General features: G+C 39.5%; 1 protein-coding gene and 1 long non-coding RNA gene across 2 annotated transcripts in view; both read right to left on the bottom strand.

Moving 5' to 3' along the window:
• Positions 1-8,365: 8,365 nt before the first annotated feature.
• On the bottom strand, positions 8,366-10,971 carry LOC134579350 (uncharacterized). The gene is made up of 2 exons (XR_010086198.1): positions 10,570-10,971; positions 8,366-10,524 (listed from the first exon to the last, which is right to left on the bottom strand). It is a non-coding gene; the product is annotated as an uncharacterized LOC134579350 (long non-coding RNA).
• A 4,099-nt stretch (positions 10,972-15,070) lies between these two features.
• The window catches only part of WTIP (WT1 interacting protein), a 67,291-nt gene continuing 54,396 nt past the window's right edge, over positions 15,071-27,965 (bottom strand). Inside the window, exons 4-8 of the mRNA XM_063438882.1 lie at positions 24,380-24,442; positions 22,186-22,316; positions 21,234-21,285; positions 19,025-19,093; positions 15,071-16,352 (exon numbers count right to left, since the gene is read on the bottom strand). Of these exons, the coding sequence (XP_063294952.1) occupies positions 16,200-16,352; positions 19,025-19,093; positions 21,234-21,285; positions 22,186-22,316; positions 24,380-24,442 (468 nt within the window). The 3' untranslated portion in view covers positions 15,071-16,199. The remainder of the gene's footprint in view (positions 16,353-19,024; positions 19,094-21,233; positions 21,286-22,185; positions 22,317-24,379; positions 24,443-27,965) is intronic.

Genomic DNA, 27,965 nt, shown 5'->3' with positions numbered 1-27,965 from the left:
ATGATCTATACACCAAAAACGGCTTCATTAATCTCATATTGTGTTGGTGCTTATAATGTCCCTTTAATGCAAGGAGTGACGGAGGAGGCCCCTTATAGGTGTGATGTATCATCTGATGATAAAAAGAATGTGAACAGGCTAGTACATGCATTAATACTCCCAAACATGCAGCATAAATGCTGGCTCTCTAGGGTGTCATATTTGCAACCACTTGAATGTATTTCACATAAGCATGTGAAGCCTGAATCACAAGAGAGAAATGATTCCGTTTACATTAAATCCTCTTCCCTTTTTTATTAAAGATCCTAGGGAATTGTTTTCTGGAGACACATGCTGCCTATTGGCAATGTGTACTTTTACCACTCTGTAAAAGAGTCTGGATTTTGTTTTTATCAGATAAGTGGCAGAACTCCCCCCCTCCCCCCCCCCCCCCAATCAAAAGGGTGGCCAAGAGGTTCCCCATTGTTGTACAAGTCCCACAATGCTTTGCCAGCTGGTAATCTATTGTTTGCCCGTCCTTGCAGGGTTGTATTTAGTACTGAGCAGTGTTTGTGTTTTTGAATGTAAGCATGTTTTTGTATGGATTATGAGTATGTGAATGTAAGGGGGTACTTGTGTGTGGTGTTTGCTTTTGAATGCCGCTGTGAATTTGTGTGTAGTGTTGGTGTTTGAATGCAGGGGTATGTTCATATACAATATTGATGTTTTAAAACAAAGGGGTGTTTGTATGTACAGTTGACGTTTAAATGCAAAGGTTATTTGTGTGTAGTGTTGGTGTTTTGAATGCTGAGCTGTATGCACATATACACATACACTGATACATGTATACACACAATGACACACATGCAGATACTAACACTGACATGCATACAGATAGGAAGACACACACATACAGACACACATGCAGATAAACAGACACACACAATGACAAACATACAGACACACATGCTGGTCATCTTTTAGCCGGCTTCTGCTGGCTGAGTCTGTTGGTAGTCCGTTTATGCCCTCCCCTTCCACCTCTTCCTCTGCGTCTTGCGCAGCTCTATGTATGTTAGCTGTGTGGAAATGACCTGCACTTAGCGCCAATAATAGTGGTTGTGCTGTTAAAGGGCCACAATGCTTATTGGGTAGCCCTAACATGCCTATTTGGTGGACTGCAAAGAAAAGGTAAGAAGCAGGAGGCTGGCTGAAAAATTTGCTATGTATGTATGTATGTATGTATATATGTCAGTATGTTATGTATTTCAGTATGTATGTCCTTATGCGCGTATGTGTGTGTATGTCTGTATGTATGTTAGTGTATGTCTGTGTCTGTCTGTTTCAGTATGTTTGTGTCAGTATGTATGACTGTATGTGTGTATGTCTGTTTCAGTATGTGTGTATCTTTGTGTGTGTGTGTGTATCTGATTATTCCACCTCTGTATCAGATTCTTTACAAAAAATTTGCGACTCTGGTGCCCTGTGACAGTCGACTTGGCTAACTTTGTCATTTAGTGAGATCCCCTATTACTTAGATAACCCAAATAGTGTCAAATTTTATATTCTCCATATTAACAGTAACTTAGCTGCCTATTAAAGCTGCTGCCTTCTTGTATATACTGTAGGCTGTGCTACTGATATGATACTGAGCTGTTTTTATTTTCTTTGAAATTAATATTTATTTTATTTAAGGCGGTTCCTGAAAAGTTCAGATTTTGATTTACACGTCGGAAGGAAATGAAAAGTTAAGTAAATAACTAAAGTCTTATCTGATAAGAACCTTACTTGTCTACATTACAAAAGTGTGTATCAGTGTGTCTTGTCTCCAAGCGACCGTGTGAATGGCAGCATTCGCACAGAATGTGTGATCTTAGCTGCACCATACGGGTTATTAGGGATTGCAACAGAAAAAAAAACACCTTAGACTCCTGTTCATTCTTGCCGGAGTCTCGAAAAACCAACTTGCTAACTATAAAGTATGAAAAGCATCTCTTTCACACCTCAGCCCAATAATATTTTGTTTGGTAGTTTAAAAAGCCTGCAGGCGTGATCACAGCACAAAAGGAATGGCTTGTGTTGGGAAAGACTGACTTCAATCATTTTATCAGCACATTTTTTGCTTGGGACATGTTCTCACAAAGCTGGGATCGGGACTATTTGTTTCCGAGCTTCCTGCCTGAATTCCAATCAAGTTATCTCTCTTTACAAATACGCAACGCTCTCCAAAATGGCCGTAATGAATTTCTTTCAGGTGTCCTCAGCGAGTGAAGCAAGCAGTTCTGTTAGAACAATGTAGCAATGGGTATCCCGTCTGAAAACTCCAGATACTATCTCTTAGGGGCAATAAAAATGTAAATGGAGTATAAATAGGGCCAGGGTTTGACAAGTTCAATTGGTGACGGCCAATTAAGGTAGAATAGATTGTTAGAAGGAGTGACAGGCTGTAAATGATGACAGCTTTTCCTAATTAGCCACAAGTCAAGGGGCTAATGATTCACTCAACATATGGAGAGGAACTGTGATATTGGCTCAAAATAACCAATGTTGCACGGTAGTAAAGTGCATGGAGTGTTGGACCCAACATAAAGTATGGTTTGTGGATGCCCAAGACAACTGACTGTGGCAAGGACGTAATGGATGTATATTAATATAAAATGGCATGTAGTCTTGCAGAGCCTGTGCCCCAAACAGCAACCATAACTGTTTACTCGGGAGTAGGGCTGCCATCAGAAATTTGGGAGCCCCTGACACCGCTCAGGTTCTGGGCCACCGGGGCCCACCTCGAGTTCGTCCACAGGGCCCGTTCTGAGTCCTCCTACAAGGATGAAGTGTGTGTGTGTGTGTGTGTGTGTGTGTGTGTACAGAATGTGGTGTGGATATAGTGGATGCAGTGTTTGTGATGGCTGTAGTGTGTATAGTGGATGTAGATTGTACATTTGTGTAATGGATGTAGTATGTGTTTGTATAGTGGATGTAGTGTTTGCAGTAACTATTCACACTGCATCTATTACACGCAGTGTGTTTTTGTTTAGTGGATGTAGTGTGTGTATCGTGACAGCAGAGTGTGTACAGTGAATGCAGAGTTGTGTTTGTGTAGTGGATGTAGTGTGTGTGTATAGTTACTGCAAACACTACGTCCACTACACACACTGCATCTAATACATGCAAACACTACATCCACTACACAAACACATCTCTGCATCCACTATACACACACTACGTCCACTACACAAACACCCACTCTAATACACAATGTGTGCTTGTGTAGTGGACATAGTGTTTGTGTGTATAGTGACTAGTGACTGTAGATTGTCTGTTTGTGTAAGGATGCAGTGTGTGTAAATGTTGTATAAAATCAGGGGTGGGGCTACATTTTGTGGGGGAAGGGATAGCATATTTGTTTGTTTTTTGCCTTTTTTTACATTTATTGTAATTTATTTTATTCCCCCCTCCCTCCTTCTTACCTGTAGCCCCGGAAGGGGGGAGACTGCATTCCCTGGTGGTCCGGTGGCATGGTGTAGGGAGCCAGGAGCTGTACACTGCAGAGGGGGCGCAGCACACTCTGGCATCCTCACTTTACAGCAGCGCCTCGCTCATGAGCCCTGCCTGCATGCCGCGGAGCGTTGTAATGGTAACCCGTGACAACGCTCTGACAGATGCGAGGCTCGCGAGAGTTAGAGAGACAGAGAGAAGAGCTGTGCTGGGCCTCCACTGCAGGGTACAGGTAGCAAGGGGCCCACTGGTGCATATATATATATATATATATATATATATATAGTGATAATTGCTATGTATATGTGCACATAGGGAATGTGGTGCCTGGGACTCCCACAGCAGTCCGGGCCCCCTAGGACCACCGGGCCCATGTCAACCGTCATGGTTGTCATGATCTGATGGCGGCCCTGCTCGGGAGTCTAATTGGATGTCCACCCTCTCTCTAAAACTCAAATCTCTCCAAAACTGAGCTTCTTAATTTTCCTTCTAATACCGATTCTTCTCTTTCGGTACCTGCATCAGCCACGCCTTGCAAGCTCGCTGTCTTGGGGTTATCTTTTGATTCTGAGACCTTTACCAAATCCTGGCAATTCCACCTTAAAAACATTGCCTGCGTCAGCCATTTCTAATGCAAGATGCTACTGAGGAGCTTGTCCATGCTCTAGTAATTTCTCGTATTGATTCCCGGAGATTTTCTCCTAATTGGTCTTCCCAGAAGCCGTACTGCCTCGCTACAGTCTGCAGGGAATGCTGCCGCCAGGTGGATCTTTCTCTCCTATTGCTCCTCTCGCTCCGCTGACACTCCTTACACTGGCTTCCTGTATCTGTCAATTCAAAATACTAGCCCGTACCTATCAAGCTTTAAACCACTCTAGCCACTGCAACATTACTTCACTAATTCATAGATATGCTCCTTCTCGGTCTCTCCATTCTACCAGTGACCTCCTGTCTGCTGCTCACACACTTACTGCTAACTCGCGCTTGCAAGACTTTTCATGGGTTCCTTTCCATTGAAAGAACATGGCCCTACCTATCAGACTCTCCTCTGGTCTTCAATCATTTCAGAAGTTCCTCAAAACCCATCTCTTTAGGAAAGCTTAGGCCTCCCAGAGTAACTTTTATTTCACAAACCTGTCCCTTGCTCTCTCTGTCCCTTGCTCTCTCTGAAAGAGCCACACTCCGCTCTCACCTTTCAGTTCTGCCGATTCCCCACCCTGTCGCTTGTTTGCTATACCCCTCGGTGCCATTCCTATTGTGTTTTATACCCCACCTCCTCTAGATTGTAAACTCGTTGAGCAGGGTCTTCATCAACCTATTGTTCCTGTAATATTTTGCATATGATATTGTTTATTTCCCCCCTTTATAATATTGTAAAGTGCTGCTGAATAAGTTTCCGCCATATGTTAATAACAGTACTAATAATAATAATAATGATAATAATTTGGCATTGTGTCCAGAAAGAGCTTGGCTATTCACAGGTGTCGCTGTCAGCCCAGGGACCTGGAAAAACGGCAGAATAGGAAAACAGTCCATAGGCAGGACAGATTGGAAAACATTTGTGGAAACCATTTATTCACTAAGGTGTGAGCTGTCGCAAAGTCAAAGAGAAATTAAAATTTTAGGTCAAAATAGTTCAACTGGAAGGTGCTATTTTGACCATATTCAGCTATTTCTATAGAATTGAGGGGTCGGCTTTCTAGGAACTTTAAAGGAGCCGTCTAACTTTAGGAAAACCTTTTTTATTTCCATCGGTAATCATAGGGGTCTTTATATTAACGCCCCCCAGAAATAGTTAAAATAATAGAATTGATTTAACTTTTATTTCCCCGGGGTGCTGATCTCACTGCAGCTAACACTCCTCCCCAGATGAGACTATCAGTCCTGATCATCTCAGCCAATCCAATGCTTCCTCACAGTGAAACATGCTTACAGTCCCCTTTAAAGACTTCTTGCTGGCAGTTTTATTATTCTGTAAGTCACTCAGACCTATTGAAAAGTTAGGGCGTCCTGGTTGTAACACCACTGCCAAGAGTTACCCTTACACATAAAACCACCATTTATTTTAACTCCATCCCCAAAATAACCACAGCATTTATATCCATATCATGACATGTTTTTTCTCCCCAAAGAGATTCAACTATAGCATGTGGTTGGGAGAGAGTTAAATATAAAAGGGTGGTATAATAACGCAAGACCACATCTAATTAGTTGTTTCATCCTGTGAACACAGAACATTTCCTTCTGCAAAGACAACCGTCTGCTGTTTTAATGTGTCATCTGTGCGAGCACAAAGCTGTCCGAGCTATCTCACTTGTGCAATGACATGAATTTATTTCGTGTGTGAACGAGTCAGGGACACCAGGGGCCAATCTCCGCAATGCAAGTTCAATATTCTGTATTTTTCAGGAAGGTGTGATTACCAAAGGATAAAGCCTTTTGTGATATAGATCGAGGGAGGAGATCCTGTATGTCTCATGTCCCAGATCTGGTTGACTGTTCCTCGTCGGTCTGTGCTGCAGCAGAGATCCAGTCTCATGCACCAGAACCATAGTGTGGGAAGGCACTCGATCCTAGGCCCCATTTAAATCAATGTAAACGACCGTTAAGGACCTGAGCTCCCTTCGTAATCTTTGTCGTAAACTCTTGGCATTAATAGAACGGTGGCAGAAATATTTGCTTTCAGAGTGGTTTGCATTATACGGTCAATATTTGTAATGTAAAAAAATGTAAAGTTACGAGACATTTCTTTCTAAATGAGCTTATTTTAATTTTGAATATTTTATCACTTCACCTGTCAACGGGAGGATGCGAATCTTGAGAGTTGTTTCCTTTTGCTCATGAGTCCAAAAGTTACCAGTTGGCTACGTCAATCTGGCCATTGTGCTTTCATCCGTAAGTCTGCATTTAGAACTTTCACATTCTCAATAATTTAACAGGCACTACACTGCTCGACAAGTTTAAATTGAATGAGATTTTATGGGAATTGATGGCTAATGAATTAAAGTGCGCGGTAAACAAAAAAAAATCTTCTAAACTATGTTTAAACCCACTGCCGGGGAATGTTTGGAGAAATGACCGAGAACAAATGACTTCAGCCTCAGTAAGCAGATAAGGCCACACTGAATGGATCTTCTGTATAATTATTCTGGTGCCTGTAATTAGGGTGATTAAAAATAACAGGCTATTGTTTTCTATACTTAAGGGTCTTAGCAGACTGAAAAACATATTGTGCAGTTAAGGCTTATAACTTGCAATATATATATATAATATTTATTTACTCCTTACTTTTCTGCTGGAGAAATTTCAAACCTTTCGGTAGGATAGATTTGCACAGGCCTGTAACTGTGTGATTGCAGGCACCTATATTATGGTATTACAGGACCTGTAAGGTTGAAAGGGTCGTAAGAAAAACTGGTTGCATTTTACTGTTGCGAGATGCCTCCATCTTAGACACGGCCGGGTATATGAGGGAGGGGAGAAGACAGGACAGGACAAAACGTGACCCAAAGATGGTTCTGATTGGCTGCTTGGTGTTGTTCAAACAAATCAATGATACAATAATGGCTGCCTCCTGTCTGCTATAAAAATACATTTATAATTTTCATAATAATTCTAGAACTTTTATATATAAATATTTGAACTAATGTGCCTTTATTTTTGCTCCTCAAAGAGAATTTCATATTTCAAGCCAAGATAGCTGGTGGAGAGGTTTTCCATTTCCAATGTCGTGGCCTACAATTTCACAATGAGTTCAAATGCGCAAATGAAAATAGAATTGCAAAATTCAGGCAAAAATAGTAAAGCTGTGACTACAAATAGACTTATTGCTACTCCTCCCCCACCAATCAAATATTTTTTTCCACGCTTTACTAATGGCTATTTAGTAAATATTCAAATTTTTGATCCAATTCAATTTTTTTTTTTTTTTAAATGTTCTGGGGGTAGTGGGTCTGATGGTTTCCTCGTCCTATAGACGGCAGTGAGAAATATATGTAGAATATTATTAACCACTTAAGGACACAACTTCAGATATAAAAGGCAATCATGACGGAATATTTCCGTCATGTGTCCTTAGGAGGTTAATATGATTTAAGTGTAACAAGCTATAAGCAGTCTTGTGAATGTTGTTTGAATGAGCTAGCGACATAATAACCCCATAAGAATTGTTTAGATTCTACGTTGTTTTTAACAATCTTGGCCTCAAGCAGAATGCACCAAACTAGAATTCTCTACTTATCCGGATTATTCGCTAAAGTCACAGTTAATTTTAAATTCAAGGTAAAGAAGCTAAACTGGAATCATTCTCCAAGTTTGCTATGCTTTCAGTCTGGCTACTTAGAATTTAAGGTGAATTTCAAATTTAAGACCTAACTTTAGTAAGTAACCCTGTATATATTACATTACATGCCATGTTAGGCTGAATTTGAAGCTCATATAATCAAGAATCGTATTTTATTTTATTTATATAGCGCCAACAAATTCTGCTGCACTTTATATAGAATGGGGATAATTGACATTACGTAGCCGACATTTAAAATATTAACCGATCAGAACAGTCTTAACAGCCTATGAAGTTCTCTCTACCAGTGCGATTTATCTTAACCTGTTCTTCTAAGCTTTTTTTTTTTTTTACTTTCAGTACTGCAACTTGTGTTATCAGATATTGTTACTTTTGAAATCATAAGAACCAATGGATTTGGAATAAAATGGAGTCCACACATTTACATATAACTACAAAAAAAGTCTTTATTGTAAAAAGCAGATAACATCTAGGTTTACATGGCAATTCTGGCTTTTAACATTAAATAACTTAAGGGTGATAGCAGATTGCTTTTTTTTCCGATAAATAAAATCTACAATTTTTCCCAAGGTTTTTTTTTTTTTCCCCCCATTTCTTTTCTTAAACAATCAAGAGAATCAAAAACACTGAAAAATAAATGATAAAAAAATTATTCTAAAAAGTACTAAAATGACAGGAAAAAAAAAAAATCACAATTTAGAGTTTTACAAGAATTTATACAAAAATAGTTAAACTAATTCATATTTGCACGTGTAAACTAGTATACATGATATACAAACTGGGCAGTTTACATTGATCTCCTACAAAATTGGTCCAAGTCTTTGGAAGAAAACTATATTCTTTCAAAGAAAATTAAAATATATTAAGGAAAAACTTAATTTAAGTCAAATTTATATCCTACAGTTGTTAGTTGCACTATAATATAAATATATATAAAATATAATATTATAGTGTGTGGCAGCAGCCCATATATTTTACAATGTTGTGGTCAAAGGAATATTGACTTGCCTTAACGCGAAGCTATAATCTATAGCTATATAAACTAACCATTTATCAGGATTCAAGACATAGGTGCACATACCTGCTCGTATGCGTGAAAATACGCAATATGTTAATTTGTTATATAATGTCCTGTTACCCCAGTGCTAGAAAATCCTATTAAATCTTATTCTTTGTTTTTCTGGTTTGTTGTTTTTTACGTGGGCAAATGTATCGCACAAAACCTTTTAAATATCTCATCTTGAAATGTTACTTTTTTTTCCACCCCTTCGTATAGTGCATCTCAATGCAATTAGCTTAACCCGTTCATGAAAATTACAGATTTTTTTTTTTTAAATGCAAAAATAAACCGTCTGTCTTGACGGAATTTAAACATTTAGCAGATTCGTCTATTTAATTGAAGGTTGCAACATAATTTAAAATATAAGCCTAATTTCAATGTATATTTAAACCATTTCTTGTTCTCTGTGGGACTTTATGAATTTTTTAACACATCCTATCTTTAACCAATGAAGTGCTATGAGGTTTATAACCTGCCGTTTAATAACATATATGCCCTTTGAATTTTTTGACCTAGGAATATATAAGGCACTGTGCAATTAACCCTCCCCTATATAATGTTAACATGCCACTGTATGTCTCCAGTGTGATCTTGAGCCTGGGTGAGGTAAGATACATTTTTGTGGGACCCGTTTGCTCATGACCCAAACGGGCTCCATGTAGCAGCCTGCTGCTATAACAATTTATTTACAGTCTTGTCTACCAAAATTAGATTCTTGAAATCAGTGATTCTTATACAGGTGTCTGACAACACGGCTGAGTGGCTCAGAAAGAGTCACTTAGTATGATAAAGACATGGAAGTAAAATTTTGAAGAATCATAGCATTAAAGGACACCTATATCATGCATCTGTGATACAACTGTTGGCGCATAACTGCATGACACTCGTGTTTGCACATCTAATGTTTTACTGTCCTCGAGTTAAACGTGGCTTTTTGTGCGCAGGGTGGGCTAAAAGTAGATACTTGTGAAGTGAAGGAGACTGCTTTGGGAAATACTTAGAAAAAAAAAAATTCTATGGTAGTTTTGACTTGTCTGTACCAATCTGTCCTTTCAGATTTGATTTTGTATATATAAAATACACGTTTGACGTTGTGCACAAAGCAGGCATTGGCACTGGGGAAAAAAAAAACCAATCCTACCCTATCCTGTACTGCATTGCTAGGGCTAAATAGTTTGCGCTAAGGAAGCAGAAAATAGCTTTCTCTGTTCTATAGTCTACAGGAGGTACAAAACCAGTGTCTAACGAACGTCTTTTGAGTGACGCAAGTTACAACCTTCACTTTTAGTGCCGTAAGATTGCTATCTGCAAAATTTTACCGAAATTAATCCAGAATGGCAAAATTGAGACAAAATAACTGCTTACACTATAATCACAGCGTGCCAATTTTAGCCTCAGTCTTGTAATTGGGGACAACCAAGTAAAAGCTGAAAATCAGATCTGGTATAACACAAGCTAGGCCCAGCCCGTATGTTTATAGCGCCTTGTTTGAATAATTCAGTGTGTACTATACGGTGTGCATGGTTTACAATACTGTTCAACCTGTCCCATCGGGGTAATTTGATGTTGTGCAGTGTGTGGACATTTGAAAACAGTAGTACAAAATATAAAATTAAATATTTTATAGGCCTCTCCGGTTGCAAGTAAAATTACATTTTACGTTCATAATTCTATGCACAGTATGCTGATGCTTAAAAACACACAGGGTAAATCAAAGCTGGTATCTTTACAGCACAAAACTTTAATTACAAAAACAAAGTGTCTCCACTATTTAATCAAAGGCCATTATCCTTTGTAGGGTGCAAAGCTAAGGCAGGCCCGGACACAAACACAAAGTATGCAACGCTCTCATCCGATAAGTGAAGGGGACTGAAAAGGGGTGTGGGAAATGTAAAACTATCAATTATATATCTATGCAATCTGTAATCAATACTGAGTAACAGATTATACATTTTTCTTTCCTTTTAAATAAATGTAGGCCTCAAAACACAGACTTGATAAGTTAATAGTCCCAGTGTAAAGACCACCATTTTATCCTGTCTGGTGATTAACCCTGCTCCCCTCACTTCTTTCAAGAGCCAAAATGAGAATTGCAATTCAAAGTGAATTTCAAAATAAAAGGGACATTAGTGTCACCAGAACAACTACAGCTTAATGTAGTTGGTTTTTCTAGCGTCTATTGCCTGCCCCTGCAGGCATTTTGCTGTCAACACTGCCAGTCACTCAGACGGCCACTAGAGGTGCTACGTGGGTCACTGCTGCACACCGTGCAGGACGGATGTTCAGCATCTCCATGGAGACACTGAACATTCCCAGTAGAGAGGCATTGATTCAATACATCTCTATGAGGAGATGCTGATTGGCCACCGTGGCGTTTGGCTCCACCCCACATCCTTGGCTGAGATAGTCCATTCTGACTATCTCAGCCAATCCAATGCTTTCCTATCAGAAAGCATTGGATTGGCTGAGATCTTCAATTCTGAGGATATCAGCCATGTAGGTGGATAAGGGCCAGTATCAGCGCCGGCAGACCCGTGTGGCGCTGGAATGAAGGAGACGTTTGTATCCTATTTAAGGGGGGCTAAATCGTGTTTTTAACACTATAGGGTCAGGAATATGTTTTTATTTCTGACCCGATAGTGTTCCTTTAACCCCTTAAGGACCAAACTTCTGGAATAAAAGGGAATCATGACATGTCACACATGTCATGTGTCCTTAAGGGGTTAAGGTCAAATCAGGAAAACAGGATTCTCCAAGCCAGCTATGCTTCCAATTTGGCTACTTTTAGCCTTGAATTTGAAATTCACTTAAGTGAACAGCCCCGTTGGTAACTCACTTGTAAGCTAGAAGAATGTAAATATGTAGAATATTGGGATAGCCACGACTGTACTAGTTAAGATACTAGTCATTAATATGTCCAAGGATAATCAGTTCAAATATAATTTTACACACCATTTAGTAGCAATGGCAGAGATGTGTGATAGGATGAACTTGCAAAATCTGGGAGTTTTTTTTTTTTTAAATCCTAAATTCATATGCAACTCCAGAAGTCACCGATATGATAGTAATTGCTAAGTATGGCATTACAGAATACGACAAGAAATAACGTCCTTCCATAATACTTATCTGCTTCATAAGCTGCAGCATTTTACATACCCTACATGGTTTATTAACTCAAATAAAAAAATACATTTTAAGATATCCAGTAACTTGGAATAAACAGTCCTATCTCTAGTAAATCTTAAAGGTTCCTCATATCTTAATCTGAGGACAAATATAAAAGAAACATGCAAGCACCATCAGCACTGCAGAATACAGTAGTAGTTATGGTGCCAGGACTGCCTTGGCACCCACATATGTAAGTAGTCAAAGTTTGAAAGGAACCGGTGACTTCCTCCATTAAAAGCTGGAAGCGGATATAAGGAGCCAGCTCTTTGGCTGAATGGCAGCTGATCACCATCAGCCAATGACTGCTGAACTTGACCCAATACAGAGAGGTTCTGCCTGCAACAGGGGAAAGTATTGGACCCTAGGTAAGAAACTGTTTGCAAACGGTTTGACCATTACCATGTACCGTCACCAGTCTACACCCGGCAGTATGACCACTACAGTATGCTGTAGCGATTATGGCGCTTGGCGTGCTCCTTTTAATCCGTATGGAGAAAAGAAAAAAACTTCATTAACACCTCTGCTGCTGTTGCAAAAGGTGTAAGCCCCCACCCCCCCTACGTATTATTTATATTTTCAAACTGGGCACTTGGCACTAACACTGGAGGAAGGTTAGGGTTGAACATCTCATTTGGTAAACTGTACCAGCTATGGGGTGCCCAAAAGTCCGATCCCCAGATGGTTTACAACTACAGCTTCCATGATGCTTTGTCATTCTGAAGGCATGGGAGTTGTAGTTCTAAAACAACATCTGGGGATCTACCTTTTTGGCACCCCTGATCTAGCTTCTAAAAGGCACCTAGAGAGTTTTCAGGTAGCAAATTCCATAACTTAAAGGGGGAAAAAAAGGCATGATGTTAAGTATTGAAAAGATTCCATGTATTAAATTTGTATCATTTTAATGTAAATAAGTCCTGTCATGTCAGAAGCCCCATTTATCTGACTGAAGATCAAGTTTAACTAGAGTAGCTGTGATCGTCTCCGATGGTTGGAGATGCCTTTAGCTTGTACATTATTATTATTATTAAAACACAAAGTCATTCACAAAAGGGAGAACTACTGTCTGGAATTCAAACAATTTAAACGTTTAGGCCAAGGCAGAGAAACTGACAGTGTACGCGGAGACTTAGCCTGTTCATGTTCAGCTATTTTAACTTTGAAATCCACTTAGAATTCCTCAAGATTCTCACGTTCGTAAATAACGGACAATAGGTCTTGTACCTGCACGGTCTCTAATCAGATAAAGAGAACAGCTATGTCACACGACTGTGCTCTGCAAAGAGGTATTTACTTATAAATCATGTATTGGCTACAATCTATGTGTTAAATAATGGACCTACTGCTATAGATAAATGCCAAAGATGGCCCTGTGTTCTTGGCAGCTTGCACATTTTTTAGCACTGAAATGTTTAACACTTGCTGGCAGATGACTTGCTATAAAAGGTGTGCCTAAAAACCTTTACATGAAGCCTTTGATCACGTTCTACCTTTCACTCACACTGTTATCCACTAAACTGAACTAATAGGAACTGCACGTTTCAGAACGAACCATAACTTGGAGATTTATTTTCTTTTTTTTTCAAATTTTTGTCCAAAAACATGCAATGCCTTTGTGAATTCCCGACAATAAGTTTAGTGGCGTACATGGCTTGCTTTTGACTTTCTATTCAAATCGAAGTAGAAATAAAATAAATGATATGCACCGATCCTGCACTGCTCCTCAACCGATACAGAAATGGGTTTTCCTGCTGGTACTTTTGGCATTATATAGGACCTCATGCCTCCCACGCTGTACTGCAGTCTGTACAGAGCTAACACGGTATATGTCACTAAAAGGAGAAAAGGGGGACAGTGACAATGGCTGTAGGAACAGCCAGGAATACTTTTTAGATAAATATATGGTTTTATTAGACAGGCACTGTGCTTACTGAATGTAGGAGCAGCTTAGAATCTGCAAATTCTTAAAAACCAAAAAACAGACATATAAAAACAGGGCATCTGAACATTCTAATACAGCCAAGTCTTTTATTATACGATATCACATTAATATTTCTGGGGTGTTTTTCAGTCATTCTGCAGGACTGCAAAACGAGGGAATCTATACCCTCTAAAAGGTTTGAATAATTAAATTAGGGGGGGCGGAGGGGGGAAACCTATCATAAAATGAATAGTTTACATAGTTACATAGCTGAAAAGAGACATGTGTCCATCAAGTTCAGCCGCTCACACATCTGCTTTTTGCTGTTGATCCAAAAGGTTAACCCAACCAAATTAAAGTTTGGTTTTTATATTCGGTGAAGGGGGAAGATACTTTTATAATTTCTTCTTAATAATATTGGGTGGAATGTATAAAAGTAATTTGCACAGAAAATGTGAATAGCCTGGAAAACGTTTAAATTGTGCAAGAATTCTAGAGGATGTGAACTAGCAAAATTATCAGTTTTGTTGTTTTGAAGCCGATTAGAGCTAGCTTCTCATGCTAGTGAGGACTTGTTACCAAGACGACTGAAACTTAACTTGATTAAAAAAAAAAAAGCCAACGATCTAAATACTTATTCAAAGGCAACTTTTTACATTTTGAATAATTTTCAACAAAATCAAAGTAAAATTTTCACTTGATTCTCCTTTTGTTCACAATAAAAGCTGAAAAGGGGATTATTCTCAAAACGGGAATTAAAGGTAACTTGGAAAGAGAGCTGCAAATTTCAGGCTTAAAGCAGCTCAGTCCAAAAAAATAGTTGCATTTCGCAGTCAGCCTAGAATGTGGACTTTCAACATTAGTAAATAAACCCCAATGGAAGAATTCAATGGAGCCGTTTATTTATATCGTCACTGCTAGGAACAGGCCAGATGTTTCACATTCACAAACCAGAAAGAGGTATTTTTAGGGTCTCAGTAAGTGAACTTGGATGGAATGATACATGTTCCCAGTATTAAAAACCTCCGGGGACACTTTGCTGTGTCATTAGGGAAGGTTAAACCATCTAAGCTCACATTTTACAAATTTTTTGTTGGGCTTCAAAAAAAATTAAAAAAAAAATAAATTACAAATTACACTTATTTTGGCATTTATCAGTCAATTCACTGTTTTTTGTGCATAAATTCTTTGTACCGTACGGTGTAGTTTGAAATTGGTAGTATCCATAAGAGAATATTACACAGCATTACTTTTTTCGAAAGTCAAAAAGAAAGGGGATAAAAAAAAAAAACTACTACTTAAAGTACACAATAGCAATCGGTGTATTCTACAATGAAAAGCTGCACGTTTTCTTTAATACTGATCTCCTATGAAACTTGAAATTAGGGGACTATCTTGTGAAATCTGGGTGGTTTGGCAGGTACGTAATTAGGAGAAAGCGTTCTTTTTTTATAAGGAAATTAGTCACATTAGCATTGTATCCACACTACAAGCAGCTCTGCTCACCAATTCTGATTTGCAGAAAGTGAGAAATGTGCCCATTGTCCACTCCCATTAAGCACAGCCAATATGCTATCCCAACGTCCATTATGGGTAGCTGGACCCCTCCAAAAAAACAAAAACAAAAAGTTTTAAGCACATTTGTGGAAGGGTTTAATGTTCATTGTGTTATATACAATACTGTGCACAATAGAGTTAATCGAAAAGAGAACAAAATATTTTCAACCGCTTAGCGTTAACCCCTTCACAGCCACCATGTGGCCATTGAAAAAAAAAAAAAGCCACTTCACTCTCACCCGTTGTTCCTAATGTATCTGGCTACAAAAGGGTTAACCTAGAATAAGTGCTAGCATTTCCTATTTCCCACGCTACCAGACTTAGTAAGAACAGTTTTTTGTTTTTTTTGAGCTTTTGACGAGGGTAGGCATTCGCTGCCACTAAATTCCCTGGGAATTATGGGGTAAAATGACAGAACAATAAATAAATTGAGGGATGAGTTTTAAAATAACCTATCAACAAAAGATATATTCTATTATTTTTCCTCTTTCTTTATACGTCTTGACGATTCGAGAACTGGACTAAGCAACACCTGTCTACATTAATTCAGGAGGTGAGCAGGTAATGTCACTTTTCATCTTCCTCTTTTCCTGATTCACCTAGCGCAGTCCCCATGGCAGACTGATTTAAACACGCTGTACCGCTAGGTGTTCTAAGATAGGACATCTGAAGTCTTTTAAGATAGATTTGTGTTTTCACTGCATTTGCTTGTGTTTTCCTACTCAGAGTTCTGTGACGTGCATTGGATAGGTGGACGTCTGATGCGACGGTATATTAACACTTATACGTCTGATGTGGCAGCAGTGGCAAAGCAAGTGGCCGTCCAGAGGATAGCAGCGGTGGCCTTCCTCATCATTTAGCTGCAGCTGACAATCCTGCAAAGAAAAAAGATGATCAGAGTGGGGTAAGTATAAAAAGCATTGTGTTTCAATACACCTTTGCTCTCCTGTTAACTGAACGCAGGATGATTCTGTAACAGCTTGGGTAGAATGTCCATAATGTCTTTATGAACACTCAGAGCACCAGAACAACTCCAGGTCCCTGTTGTGGCTATGGTAGCGGAAGCTCCCCCCACCCGCACTTCATTTTAAGGAGTCAAAACCTTTCTAGTTTTTTTGACTACTTATTCAGATCTGCCGAGTGCTACTGCTGGAGGGCCCCCAGTGATCTAATCTCTGCAGGGATTAGCTCATGAGAGCTAACTGAAGTTTCTACTTGGGAACTTTCAGCTGTACTGCTCTGGTGTCAGAGACTGTACGGCCTAAGCTAGAGGCTACATTATTTGTTAGCTTGTGTCTATCTTATAGAGACAACAAAGCCCAAGTCTCCATCTTCATGAAAAACTCAGAACGGATTGAGACACTTTAAAAAGTAAATGGTTAAACTGATCACATTTTATGCATCATGTGCAGGAGTTAAACAGAACATGACTGTTCGATCACTAACCCGTTTCAACCTCCATAATCGAATAATAAACGCCATTTCCTATAATTAAAATAAAAATACTGATTTACGTCATATACCTACCAGAATGAGTAAATTAATGGGCAATGCACGTGTTTATATTGTGACCTTTTTATAGCAATTTGTTTCCCTGGAATCAGTAAAAGATTTGTTTCACATGGGGCTTCCTTTTTAAAAAGGTTCCGTTTCGATTCCTTTGCTACAGACATGCCAATATTTATCCAACTAGTAGGAAGGTTTGACTAAATCTTTGTTTGTGCCATAGAATGCACAGCTTCGGAAGAAGGGCAGGATATAATATTAAACGTGATTATGGCTAGAAGCCTGGGCTTCAATGCTAGGTTTTATTAGATCACAAGTAAATGGCGATAATACACTTCCTTTAAGACCATGATAAGAGACTGTGTGTGTATTTAGAGACAAGACTGGAACGGAAATTAACCATGAACTAGACAGAAGTCTCATGTTGGTAATTACAGGCAGAGTCATGCTGTAACCCTATGGCTGGAAGACCTCTCTGTTAGTTGTACCCAGACAAGTTAAGTTAACCTTTAGTCTGTTACCTGCCCCGGTTAGCAGATACTATGTTGAACAGTGCAGTTGGGAGATATGCAGGTTTATTTAAACTAAAATGTTCTTGAATTTTATAGGAATGGCAAAATGGAAGCAGAAATAGCGGTCTTTGAGAATTCGCTATATTCACAGTTTTGCTGTACAGATTACATTTACAAACGTTCAGAATCTAGTTAATAATCCTGATGGTTTTGTTTGCCAGTGTCGTGTAACGAAGAAATCATTGATCTGATAAATTTCACAAGGATGGTATACAGACACCGAAATCTGATAAGAACTGCAATATCCTACTGAGCCTTACAAAGAAAGAAAAGCCACAAAAATGGGCCAATTTTAACAGCTCAATAGAATATCTGTGTTTTAATAGAAAGTCTAGGCTTATCTGTGCAATTCAAGAGAATATCTAAACAAGCCTTAACAAAAACGCTCATCTTCCCACTGCACTAAGGTACAGGGCAAGAAACGGCAGCTCAGCAGTGCATCTCGGAGCTGAGAGCTAGTGGTTGGCTGAACTTGTCTGGGTAATTTAACCATTTCTGACTGCATTCTTGGAATAGCAAGGCAGGGGATACGGCTGATTACAGAGCGGCCTGGGGGCACATCTCCGATCTGAAAGGGTTCAACGTGACTGCCATTGTGCTCCACAATTTCTGTCTAGTTCATGGTTAATTTCCTTTCTAGTTCCCTCTCTGAAAACAGTCTTATCTGCGTTGGCATCTGGGTTTCAAAGGAAATGCATCACCTCTTTAATGTCCTGTGATTAGAATGAACTACAACACTAACACGGTTACAGCCCATATCCCTGCAAAGTAAAACATTTTTCATTTTTCACCAATAATTTCTGGTGCTCTGTTTCACATGAGACTAAAATCCTCAAAATCCAGGAATTCAGACTATAATCATCAGACAACAGCTCTGTCGCCTCTAGTAGTAGATGCGTATCATTTTACAGCTCCCTCCACGTAGCCTCAACACGTTTTCTAACTTCACTACTGAGGTTCTGCTTTGTAAATAAGCCCTTCTGGGAAGTAGAAAGGAAACGTACCTTTTCAGAATTCAATCTACTTGAATAATGCTTTCTCGGCCCAACCTACATGCGTGATAGGTAATCCTAATATTTCAACAGTGTATAACGTTTCAAAAATAAATAAAACCGATCTCCCTACATAAGATAGCCTGCTGTGTCTAGCAGTTACAGAATTACAACACGAGTGAGGCTACAATACAGGATTTGTAACTCTGCATTAGCTGGAGGTCTATCTCCTGCTGTGTTATCTAGCTTGCACCCCATCAGCACACCTGATGCAAAGTTCTTAAAGTGGTGCAGTCGCTATGGAAACAAACGGAACATTCTCTTTTCCGAAGCATACCCCATAATACCTCCCTCCCCCAGTAATCAAGTCTATTTTTTTTTTGTCAGTTGAAATCCAAAAACTTGTAAAAATTTATTAAGATCAGAATTGCTCTTTGGAGTGCTGGGGCAATGTCAGCTAGACAGAGCGACACTCACCTCACAGTGATAGCATTCCACGTGGTAATCTTTGTCCATTGAAACAACTCGTATAGTCTCCTCGGATCCCTGATATGGGAGGGGGGTTAAAGAAAGAAAACACAGGTAAGTGGTGATAATTAAAATCCATGTAACCTAAAACAGCTCACTAACACATCAACATCTGCCTGTTCTACATTCCAATCATTCTAAGGGAGGAGGGGGTTCAATTAATGATTGCCCAGCTACAAGGACACAAACCTGATAAGATGTGCAGACCTTGGCTTTCAATAAATATAGTAAGACAATTTAAGCCAGATTGGCCATGGCCTGCTTTCATGTAGCATTAAAATGGGTAATAGTGCTAATGACATTTCATTTGTCACACATTCAGGATCCTAAATTTATCTGAGCAGGGCACCGTTTAAAAATGTTTCTATTTGTTTAAAACATCCGTATTGTACAGCACTGCTGAATATGTTGGTGCCATGTAGAAATTACTATATCTGCAACTTTGCCTACATCAGTAACATCTGAATTGGGGGGAGGGGAGTTTATTCAATAAACCGCAGCCACAAAATTCACACCAGAGAAGATCTAGACGCTTACTTGCTGAACACACAATTATAATGAATTAACATGCAAAAAATATAATATATCCCCCAACCTGGCATAAGTCACAGTTTAGCGTTTTTTGGGGGGGGGGGGGGGGGGGGGGGCAACATTTCAATGCACAACATTTTTTTATATTTTTTTAAATGGTGAATTACAAACTAGTTTGGACTACATTTTCCAACTTGTTTGTTTTGTGAGCACAGATCTATTTACTACCAATGGGTTAATTAGCATTTAATCTCAGCCAGTCATCTGGGAACAGTGAATATCCTCACTGGGAGTTAATGGAAGAATGAAAATTCCTTCCAAAGACTGAATAAATTCAGAATGTCCCAGGGGGCAGGATTTAGTGAGGCCACATCACTTAGCCAGGCCTGACATTAACAAACCTTGGGGTAAATACGGTTAGCTGAAAAAGCACATGGGAAACCGTGGAGTATATGTGTGTGTGTGTGTGTGTGTGTACTTTATGTATTTATAGCTGGCAGCCCGATATCCAACAAAAACATGAATGTAATACGTCTGACGTCAGCAGGGAAAGGAACCAGGCTGCTAATATTTTTATTGTGGTGGAATTGAAGGAGATTTTATAATTTTTTTTATATGCATACAACTTTTCCGTGAGAAATTGCACAACTGCGACAGAGTCTGTCCATACGTATAAAATAATTTAATGTTGGAACAAGGAACCGGATTTTCAGAAAATCCTTTATAAAAAAATAAAATAATCCTGAATAAAAGTATAAAAAAAAAAAATGCGTTTGATTTAAATGGTCCATGGTTAAACATGAACTAGTTTCGCTAATCCCACACCACATGTTTTATTCTTAATTTGAGCCAAAAAAAAGGCTATTGCAAAGTTGAACAGCGTTGGAGACAATCGCATTAAGACGGCGAAGGCGGATTTGAGTGTTACTTTGTAGTTCTGGGGCTCAGCCAGAATGGGTCTCTGTCCACATCTTACGAATGCTTTCCCTGTGATAATTTATTTTTGGCAATTTGATTCTAGTATTTCTCAGGATGGACCACACATAGATTAAAGATACAAATATGTTGACTAGAATGCAAGGGGGGGGGGGGGTAGGGGTTGGGGGGTATAGGAAGTAAAGATGCTGTTTCTAAGCAACTTTATAACTTGGAGCCAAGTCCTGGCAGAGCTTAGTATTGCATTTCCTAATGTTTTAGGCTTTATCCTGTCCTCATCTAATAAGACTATATGAGATATAGGATCCGACTTTACTGCAATAACCGGTTTTCCCAACGCAAGAGACATTTGATGCTTTCAAATGAGAAAGACCCAGGGTTTGATCAGGCTCTTAGCCCACACAAATACCTGTGTGCCACCAGGACAGGATACAAAAGGGGGATAAAATTCACTAAACAGACAGAAAAAAAAAAAAAAATCTTTATAAAACCCAAAACTTGCACCAGACAGTCAGTCACTAAAGAGAGAAGCCTGAACAATAGGCTGGGATAAAGGAATTGAGCTTAGGACAAATTTACCGGAGCTGTATGTTCTATGGATCTAAAAAACTTGTGCATTATCAATTAACGGGACCTTATCATGCCTCTTAAACCCACACCACGCATTAAGTCATTTGGTTATCGGTATTACCTGTGCTGGCAAAATTGGCTGGTTACAAGAGGCACATTTAGGTGCAAAAACTCTGTAAAAAAAAATATAGAAAAGAAATGTCAAAAAACACATCAAATTCAATTTCTTAATAAATGCATTTACTTATAAAGAGTTTGTTTTTTGGTTTATTTACTAAATTGAGAAATCAATATGAATTTCAAACTTTTAGGCTGAAATTGCTCATCTGAAAACCTTTTCCACCCCCTTTTTGTTTGCTTCCAAAATCCTGTTGTAGAGGATATCTTGACATGATGTCAGAAGATCGAATTCAGCTGTTTGAGATTGATCTATGGTTTCAACAAAGCATTACTTGCATCATAAGCCCAGAAGTGCTAGAGAAATTAATCATCACCATTGGTTGGGTCCCTTCCTGGTCTAGGGAGAGCTCATTAAAGAAGCTGAAATAACAGATTTTGAAGCAAATGTTGAAATTTAAAGGTGGGTCTAAAAATAAAAAGGTTTTAATGAATCAACACTAAACTAGGATGCCTTGAAAGGAGGATAAGGGCTCAGTTTATTTGGGGCATCAATAGTCTACATTCAAGTACCCCTAATTTTCCTTGCAACAGGTCTAGGACATATACATCCAGCCCATTCAAAACCACAAGGAGAGTTTTTTGATGTAATAATGCAATCAAATAACATACTGACTATTAGCAACAAATTGTTCCGGTATGTAAATACTAGAGGATCATGGGAAAACTAAGCTCATTTGCATTAAATGCCCTGTCTGTGCCAACTATAGAAGCACTTAGTATGTCAGAGTGCATCTTGAGAATAATTTAAACTATACAAACAAAAGAGAATGGCAATATATACATTTAGAAAACAGTAATAGATACTTTTATGAGCTGGATATGCAAACTAAGTAATTAATGCCAAGACATCCTCCAGGCTAAAACAAATAAAGTGTGAAAATGACTGCTCTTACGTATGGTAATCCTTCACGCAGTAAATGTTGTTTTCTACGTCTACAGTAAATGGTACTCCGTCCAAACATTCATTGCACACGACACAGCGGAAACAGCCCGGATGGTAAGACTTGCCGAGAGCCTGTAAAATCTTAAAAACAGACAGATTGATATAGCAGGAGGATTCTCAGAGCAACCTATAGCAGGTATGTTTATTCTGGTGTTATCTAAGATAAACATTAAAGTGCAGCTCAGACCTGAGGTCAACTGATAAGCCAAACCAATAATCAATGTTAATGACTCTCCCATCTGCCATATTTCGACCTCCCACCTGGATATGGACCCCACACTCATAATTCTACAATGTTTACATCCAGGATAGCAGAACATGAAATGAGCTTAGAAAATGTAACAAACGCAGAGCAGAATTATTCAGAATTGTGAATTGCCATGAATCCAAAAGAAAAATGTTTAAACTTTTTTTTTGTTAAAATAACCAAATTGGAATTTTTATTCAAGTCCGCTAGAGTTGCAGTTTAGCTACTCTGTCCAAAAATCTGAACTTAGAATCCCATTTTTTTTTCTTGCCCATTACCGTACCACAACAGCAAGGCTTTCACCGTAATGTGCATGGCAAGTTAATTTCATTCATTGAAAACCTGTAGAATTGGATTAAAGGGACACTATAGTCACAGAACAACTACAGCTTAATCTAGTTGTTCCGGTGAGTAGAATAGCTCCCTTCAGGAATTTTCATGTAAACACTGCCTTTTCAGAGAAAAGGTCCTGATTGGCCAAAACTGCATTTGGCCCCGCCCCCGCGCCGATTTGAGCAAATCCAATGCGTTCCCTATCGGAAAGCATTGGATTGGCTAAAAACATGCCATTTTGATGTCACAAAGGGGGCGGGGCCAGCGCCAGTGGCCCTGCGCTGGAAATAAGGCGAGTTTTAAACTTTTATAGGGGAGCAATGGGGGGTGGGGAGGGGCATTATAGGGTCAGGAATACATGTTTTTGTTCCTGACCCTGTAGTGATCCTTTAAGCAGCAGGAAACTCTAGCTGCAGTGGGAATTCAAGTCCAATAAAGTTTGGGAATGCTCACAGATAAAAAGGCACATATCCGTGGCTGGCTGAGAATTAAGGGAATTGTAGGTTCAAATTATCCATTGCGATACGTTGGCTACCACTGTTCTATAGAAATAGTATTCAATTTTAATCTAGACTCGCAGAATTAGTAAAAAGGTGGGTTAGCAAGGGTGCCCAAAAAGGTAGATCCCCAGATGCGTGGTCATTCTAAAAGGCATACAAAGCATCGTGGGAGTTGTAGTTTTTAAACATATGGGAATCTACCCTTTGGACACCCCTGGTTTAAAGCGTGTGTCAGAGTTCCACAGCTAGAAAGCTCACGCTATGTAGCACAGAACTCCACAGCAATAACACACACAGCACTGTTGCAATGTAAGTATTGAGTGATGTACAGATCATACACACAAGCTGTATTATAGCTGTAATTTCCCTTTAACTGTCACTAATCTTTGAAATGTATCCATAAAAAGTGGAATATTTGAAATATGTAGATGTATATTTTGTTGCCAGAGCTTCATGTAAACTAAAGAGTAACACGCTGAGTCACACATTTTATGCTTGTCTGAGCAGAGTCCCTTCTTGCCCACGGAAACAAGAAGCACCACCAACATTGCGCCTTGCAGTATTTAACCGTTTAACTCCAGGCAGGGGATGTAAAGCAACGTATTACTCAATGCTCTGGCACTGGGTGGGGTAAAGATGGCCTGTGTCTGCCCGTAAGCGCTTACCAGGCCTGCCGAAACATACATCAGAGAGCGTGTGCTTCAGAACTGCTGCAAGGCGACAAAGTGGTGACAGCCCCGGGCAGATCGCCTTCCTCAGCGTGGCAATTAATAGTTTAACAAAGTCCAGTTTATTAGACTAATTTACAATTCTGGGAATTAACTGGTTAATGGACTATATATGCACATTCAAAGAGGGACGAGAGTTCTCTCTCAAAAGCTGAGATAATTGCACGCTATTAATCAAGCACACTTGACATTCGTTTAGCATGCGCCAATTTACAGGTAATTAAACATTGTAGGAACGCGTTTGGGAACGTTGCGGTCATGCCATCAGGTAGATACTGCTCCATGCCATGGTCATTACAAGGTGGCACCAAAGAAAGAACAATTGAGTCTGCTTACCATCTCCATGATAAGATGCCCGCACACAAAACACTTGTCTGCTGTTTGCTGGAAACCAGAATACTGTAACGAGAAGGAGGAGAGACCGTAAAAATCACACATTTTGTTTTTCTGGAGCATGAAGTACAATAAAAACGATTCTACAACAAGGGACGATTTGAAAATGTTTACACTCCTTATTGGTTGCTGCACACAAACCGCACTGTGTTTGATAGGACATGCACGCTTTGCCAGCAGACTGGGAGATGCAGTTTAACAGCGCATTCAAAGGTGAGTTCTATCAAGGTGTCTCAGACACGATTTGTGCACGTGACAATATTCCAGGGGGTGAGTGAAGACAATAGGGGTTTTTCTTTTTGTGAATTGGGATAATGGGAATTGTAATACATGGATAATTTCCACAACCGCACCCCTCTCTCCCCTACAGTGCAGTATCAAAACTGCCACCTTCAAACAGCCTACTAATAGCGTAAAATGAACCTTTACGTGAGCAGATTGGTTCAGTATTGATAATTCATTTTAATTAATTAATCCTGCTGAATCCCGCCCGGCTTTGAAGCTTCTGCAGTGAGTTTTGTCCTGATCGGCAAGTTTATTCCACAAATCCATGTTTACTGTTCTCTACAGGAACCGCACAGGATTGTGGGAGTTGAAGTTCAGTTAGCATGCTATGGTACAAAGTGTGTGCTTATGGTGCAAAACTCTTTTTTTTAATTAAACTAAAAGAATATTAATAAACAAGGTAAACAACCCACTGACCCAGTGATACCAATTATACCTTACAGGTAAGCACATACAATGTGATTCAAAGGATTGCCAATTTAAAGGAAAACTTTAGTGTTATGAATACAACAAGCCAGAATTCCTAAGGTTATAGAGCTTCTGTCCCTATAGAGATCCAGCCCACCATGGCCATAAGAATTGTTAAAGTATGTTTACTTTTTTCCAGCACAAAGACTCCCCCAGGTCTACTCACCTTCCTCCCTCCTCCCCTCCCCCCCCCTCGACGTCAGAGGAGGCACTCTTTTCTCCATTTGTGATCCAATCCAATGCTTCTCGCACCTGATGAGCATGCACGTCCATCCAATGCCTCTCATAGGAAAGCACTGAATGGAAAGCTTTCTTATCGGCTGCCACGTCACGTGACAGAGTTTTACCTGGTCAGTGCAGTTGAAGCGCCTCTATAGGCTTTCTGGGAGACCAAATGTTTTACCACGCGGGGTTAAAATGGCAGGATCACTGCACCCTGACCACTTCATTGAGATGACATGGTCTGGGTGACTTTAGCGTTCCTTTAAACTGAAACAAACATAAGCTAAATTGGAAGAAATAAAAAAATTAAAAGGAGGCTATGGGGTAGTTAAAAACTCCATCTGGTAGCCAAAATTATCTATAAAATAGTTACAGACCTAAAAACACATCTGACCGCTCACAAGAGAGCTGGAACGGACTATAAAAAGAATGTACAGGAGATGGATATTAGGTTTCCCAATATATAAATATCAGTCAGTCTGTGACACAGCACAGGCATTCAGTGTACAGTCAGCATTAATGGCGCTGCCTACTGAGAAAAGAGACCCCAAGGACAGAAATAATATATAGAATATAGAATTATAGCCTCAGATTCACTTTTGAACAACCTTAAGGTTACAAACTGGCTTGCTCACAGTCAGGAACCCCTGTCGGCTGGCAAAGCATTATGGGAGTTATAGTTCTACAGGTGTGGATCTACAAATGTCCCCCCCTGACTCCCCCCCCCCCCCCTCCCACCCCCAGACATATGCCATTAATAGGACGACACTATCAGAGAAAATAGATTACAAAAAGTACAATCAATTTTCAGATCAAACTCCCCTTGATAAATCCAGCGATTTAAGCGGATGTGTGTGCAGCACAATACCCACAGAGGGGCACAAATTGCTACTACATTAACCAGTCTTGTGGGCCTTAGCAGCCTGCTTAGAAATGCCATCACTTTTATTGCAGTACAGTATTTAATAAGACTCGGTCCAGCACCATTGAGAACATAAATCAAACTCCTGGAAAATCCTACATTAAGATTTTCCGTTAAAGCAACGCGTGGTCGGAAAAAATAGTTTTGCTCTTCTCCAGCATACCAAGGGAGCATAAAACCTGTCTGACATTGGTCTATCTGCAGGGCTTTTTAAGAAAAAACAAAAATAAATTAATTTAGTAAAATTATGCTATAGAAAACATTAGATAGGACGTAGACACAAAAGGTTATCTCTGACAGGCTGGGGAAATAAAAAGGCTTCACTCCGGCTGGATGACTGATATGCACCTCGAACGACACTGAAAGTAGTGTGCCAAACTATTCAGACGGACCTTTACTCCTGCAGCGCAGAGAGTGCCTTTTTTGTTCTCAGGCCTGAAGTCTGTCTTAAAAAGGAATCTAGAACTAAAATGGCAGACATTCTTATTTGAAAGAGGATTTTAAAGGCTTGCCTGTCTATAAAACACATGTTTAAAAACATTTATTACTAGAGCAAAGGCAGTTACTTAGTCATCCGTGATTAAATAACGGATTTCCATCCAGTAGCAGCTAAATGCTACATACTGCAGGGAAACACTGCTAATGTACCCTCCAAATCAGTACATGTAAATCCTACGCTACAAGCCATTTCTACTGATCACACTGTATGTCAAACTGTACTGCGCTTTGGTATAAGTTACCACTTTATGGATGGACATATTTATCCATACAGTACAAGGGCCTAGGTTTAGAGTTTAGGACCTTATGGCTCAAGATTATCACATTCTCTCCTGTGGCACGCTTCATCCTCCTTTCAGATCCCCAAATCCTTAGGGATTTCTTTTTTTCCAGACATAAAATCCGGGTGGCCATCTGTTCACACCATTTTCTAACGTTATGTCCTGGGGGGCCATCTGTAAACAGGTGGGGAGCCGTGTGGCCAGCAGGCAATCACTGATAAACAATGGATGGCTCAATGAATGAAACTGTACCATCTGGCTGTCATCTGATAAGCAATGTGAGTGGCCAGTCTGCCAGTTATTGATTAACAATGATATGTATGAATGACCCACTGACGAGGTAGAGAGTTATTTATGGGTGTAGTAGAGAGTCAGGCTGGGAACATGGAATTTAACACTACCCCCAAGCTGGGTCTCCAGCTCCTATTTCACTACAAGTCTCAGAATCCCCTGCCAGCCTGACACCGACAAAGAATTGTGGGAGCTGTAGTTAGTCCAACAACCCTGAGAAGGCAGGAAGGGTCACCGATATAAAAAAAAAATAACAAATGTGTTAACAACAAAGTAAATATTCTAGCATGTTCTAAGTTAAATATTAAATTGTGAATCAGGAGCTGGGATGGATTTATGCGATATTGGTTTTCAGTGGCAATTAGATTGCAAGCTCTGGAACGTTCAGGACAATTCAGATTCAGTAGAATTTGGAAAACATTACGATCAACTGCACACAGTCCATCTCTGTGCCTTCTGTGATGTACAGCGCTAGAATACGGTTGGCGTCATTGGACCAATACAAATATTTATACATGTATAACATGAGCTGTGTATAAGGGATTTCCTTATCTAAGACTTC

This window comes from Pelobates fuscus, chromosome 12, assembly GCF_036172605.1.
Source record: "Pelobates fuscus isolate aPelFus1 chromosome 12, aPelFus1.pri, whole genome shotgun sequence".
Classification (NCBI taxonomy): Eukaryota; Metazoa; Chordata; class Amphibia; order Anura; family Pelobatidae; genus Pelobates; species Pelobates fuscus.
This window is presented reverse-complemented; position numbering and strand designations above follow the sequence as displayed.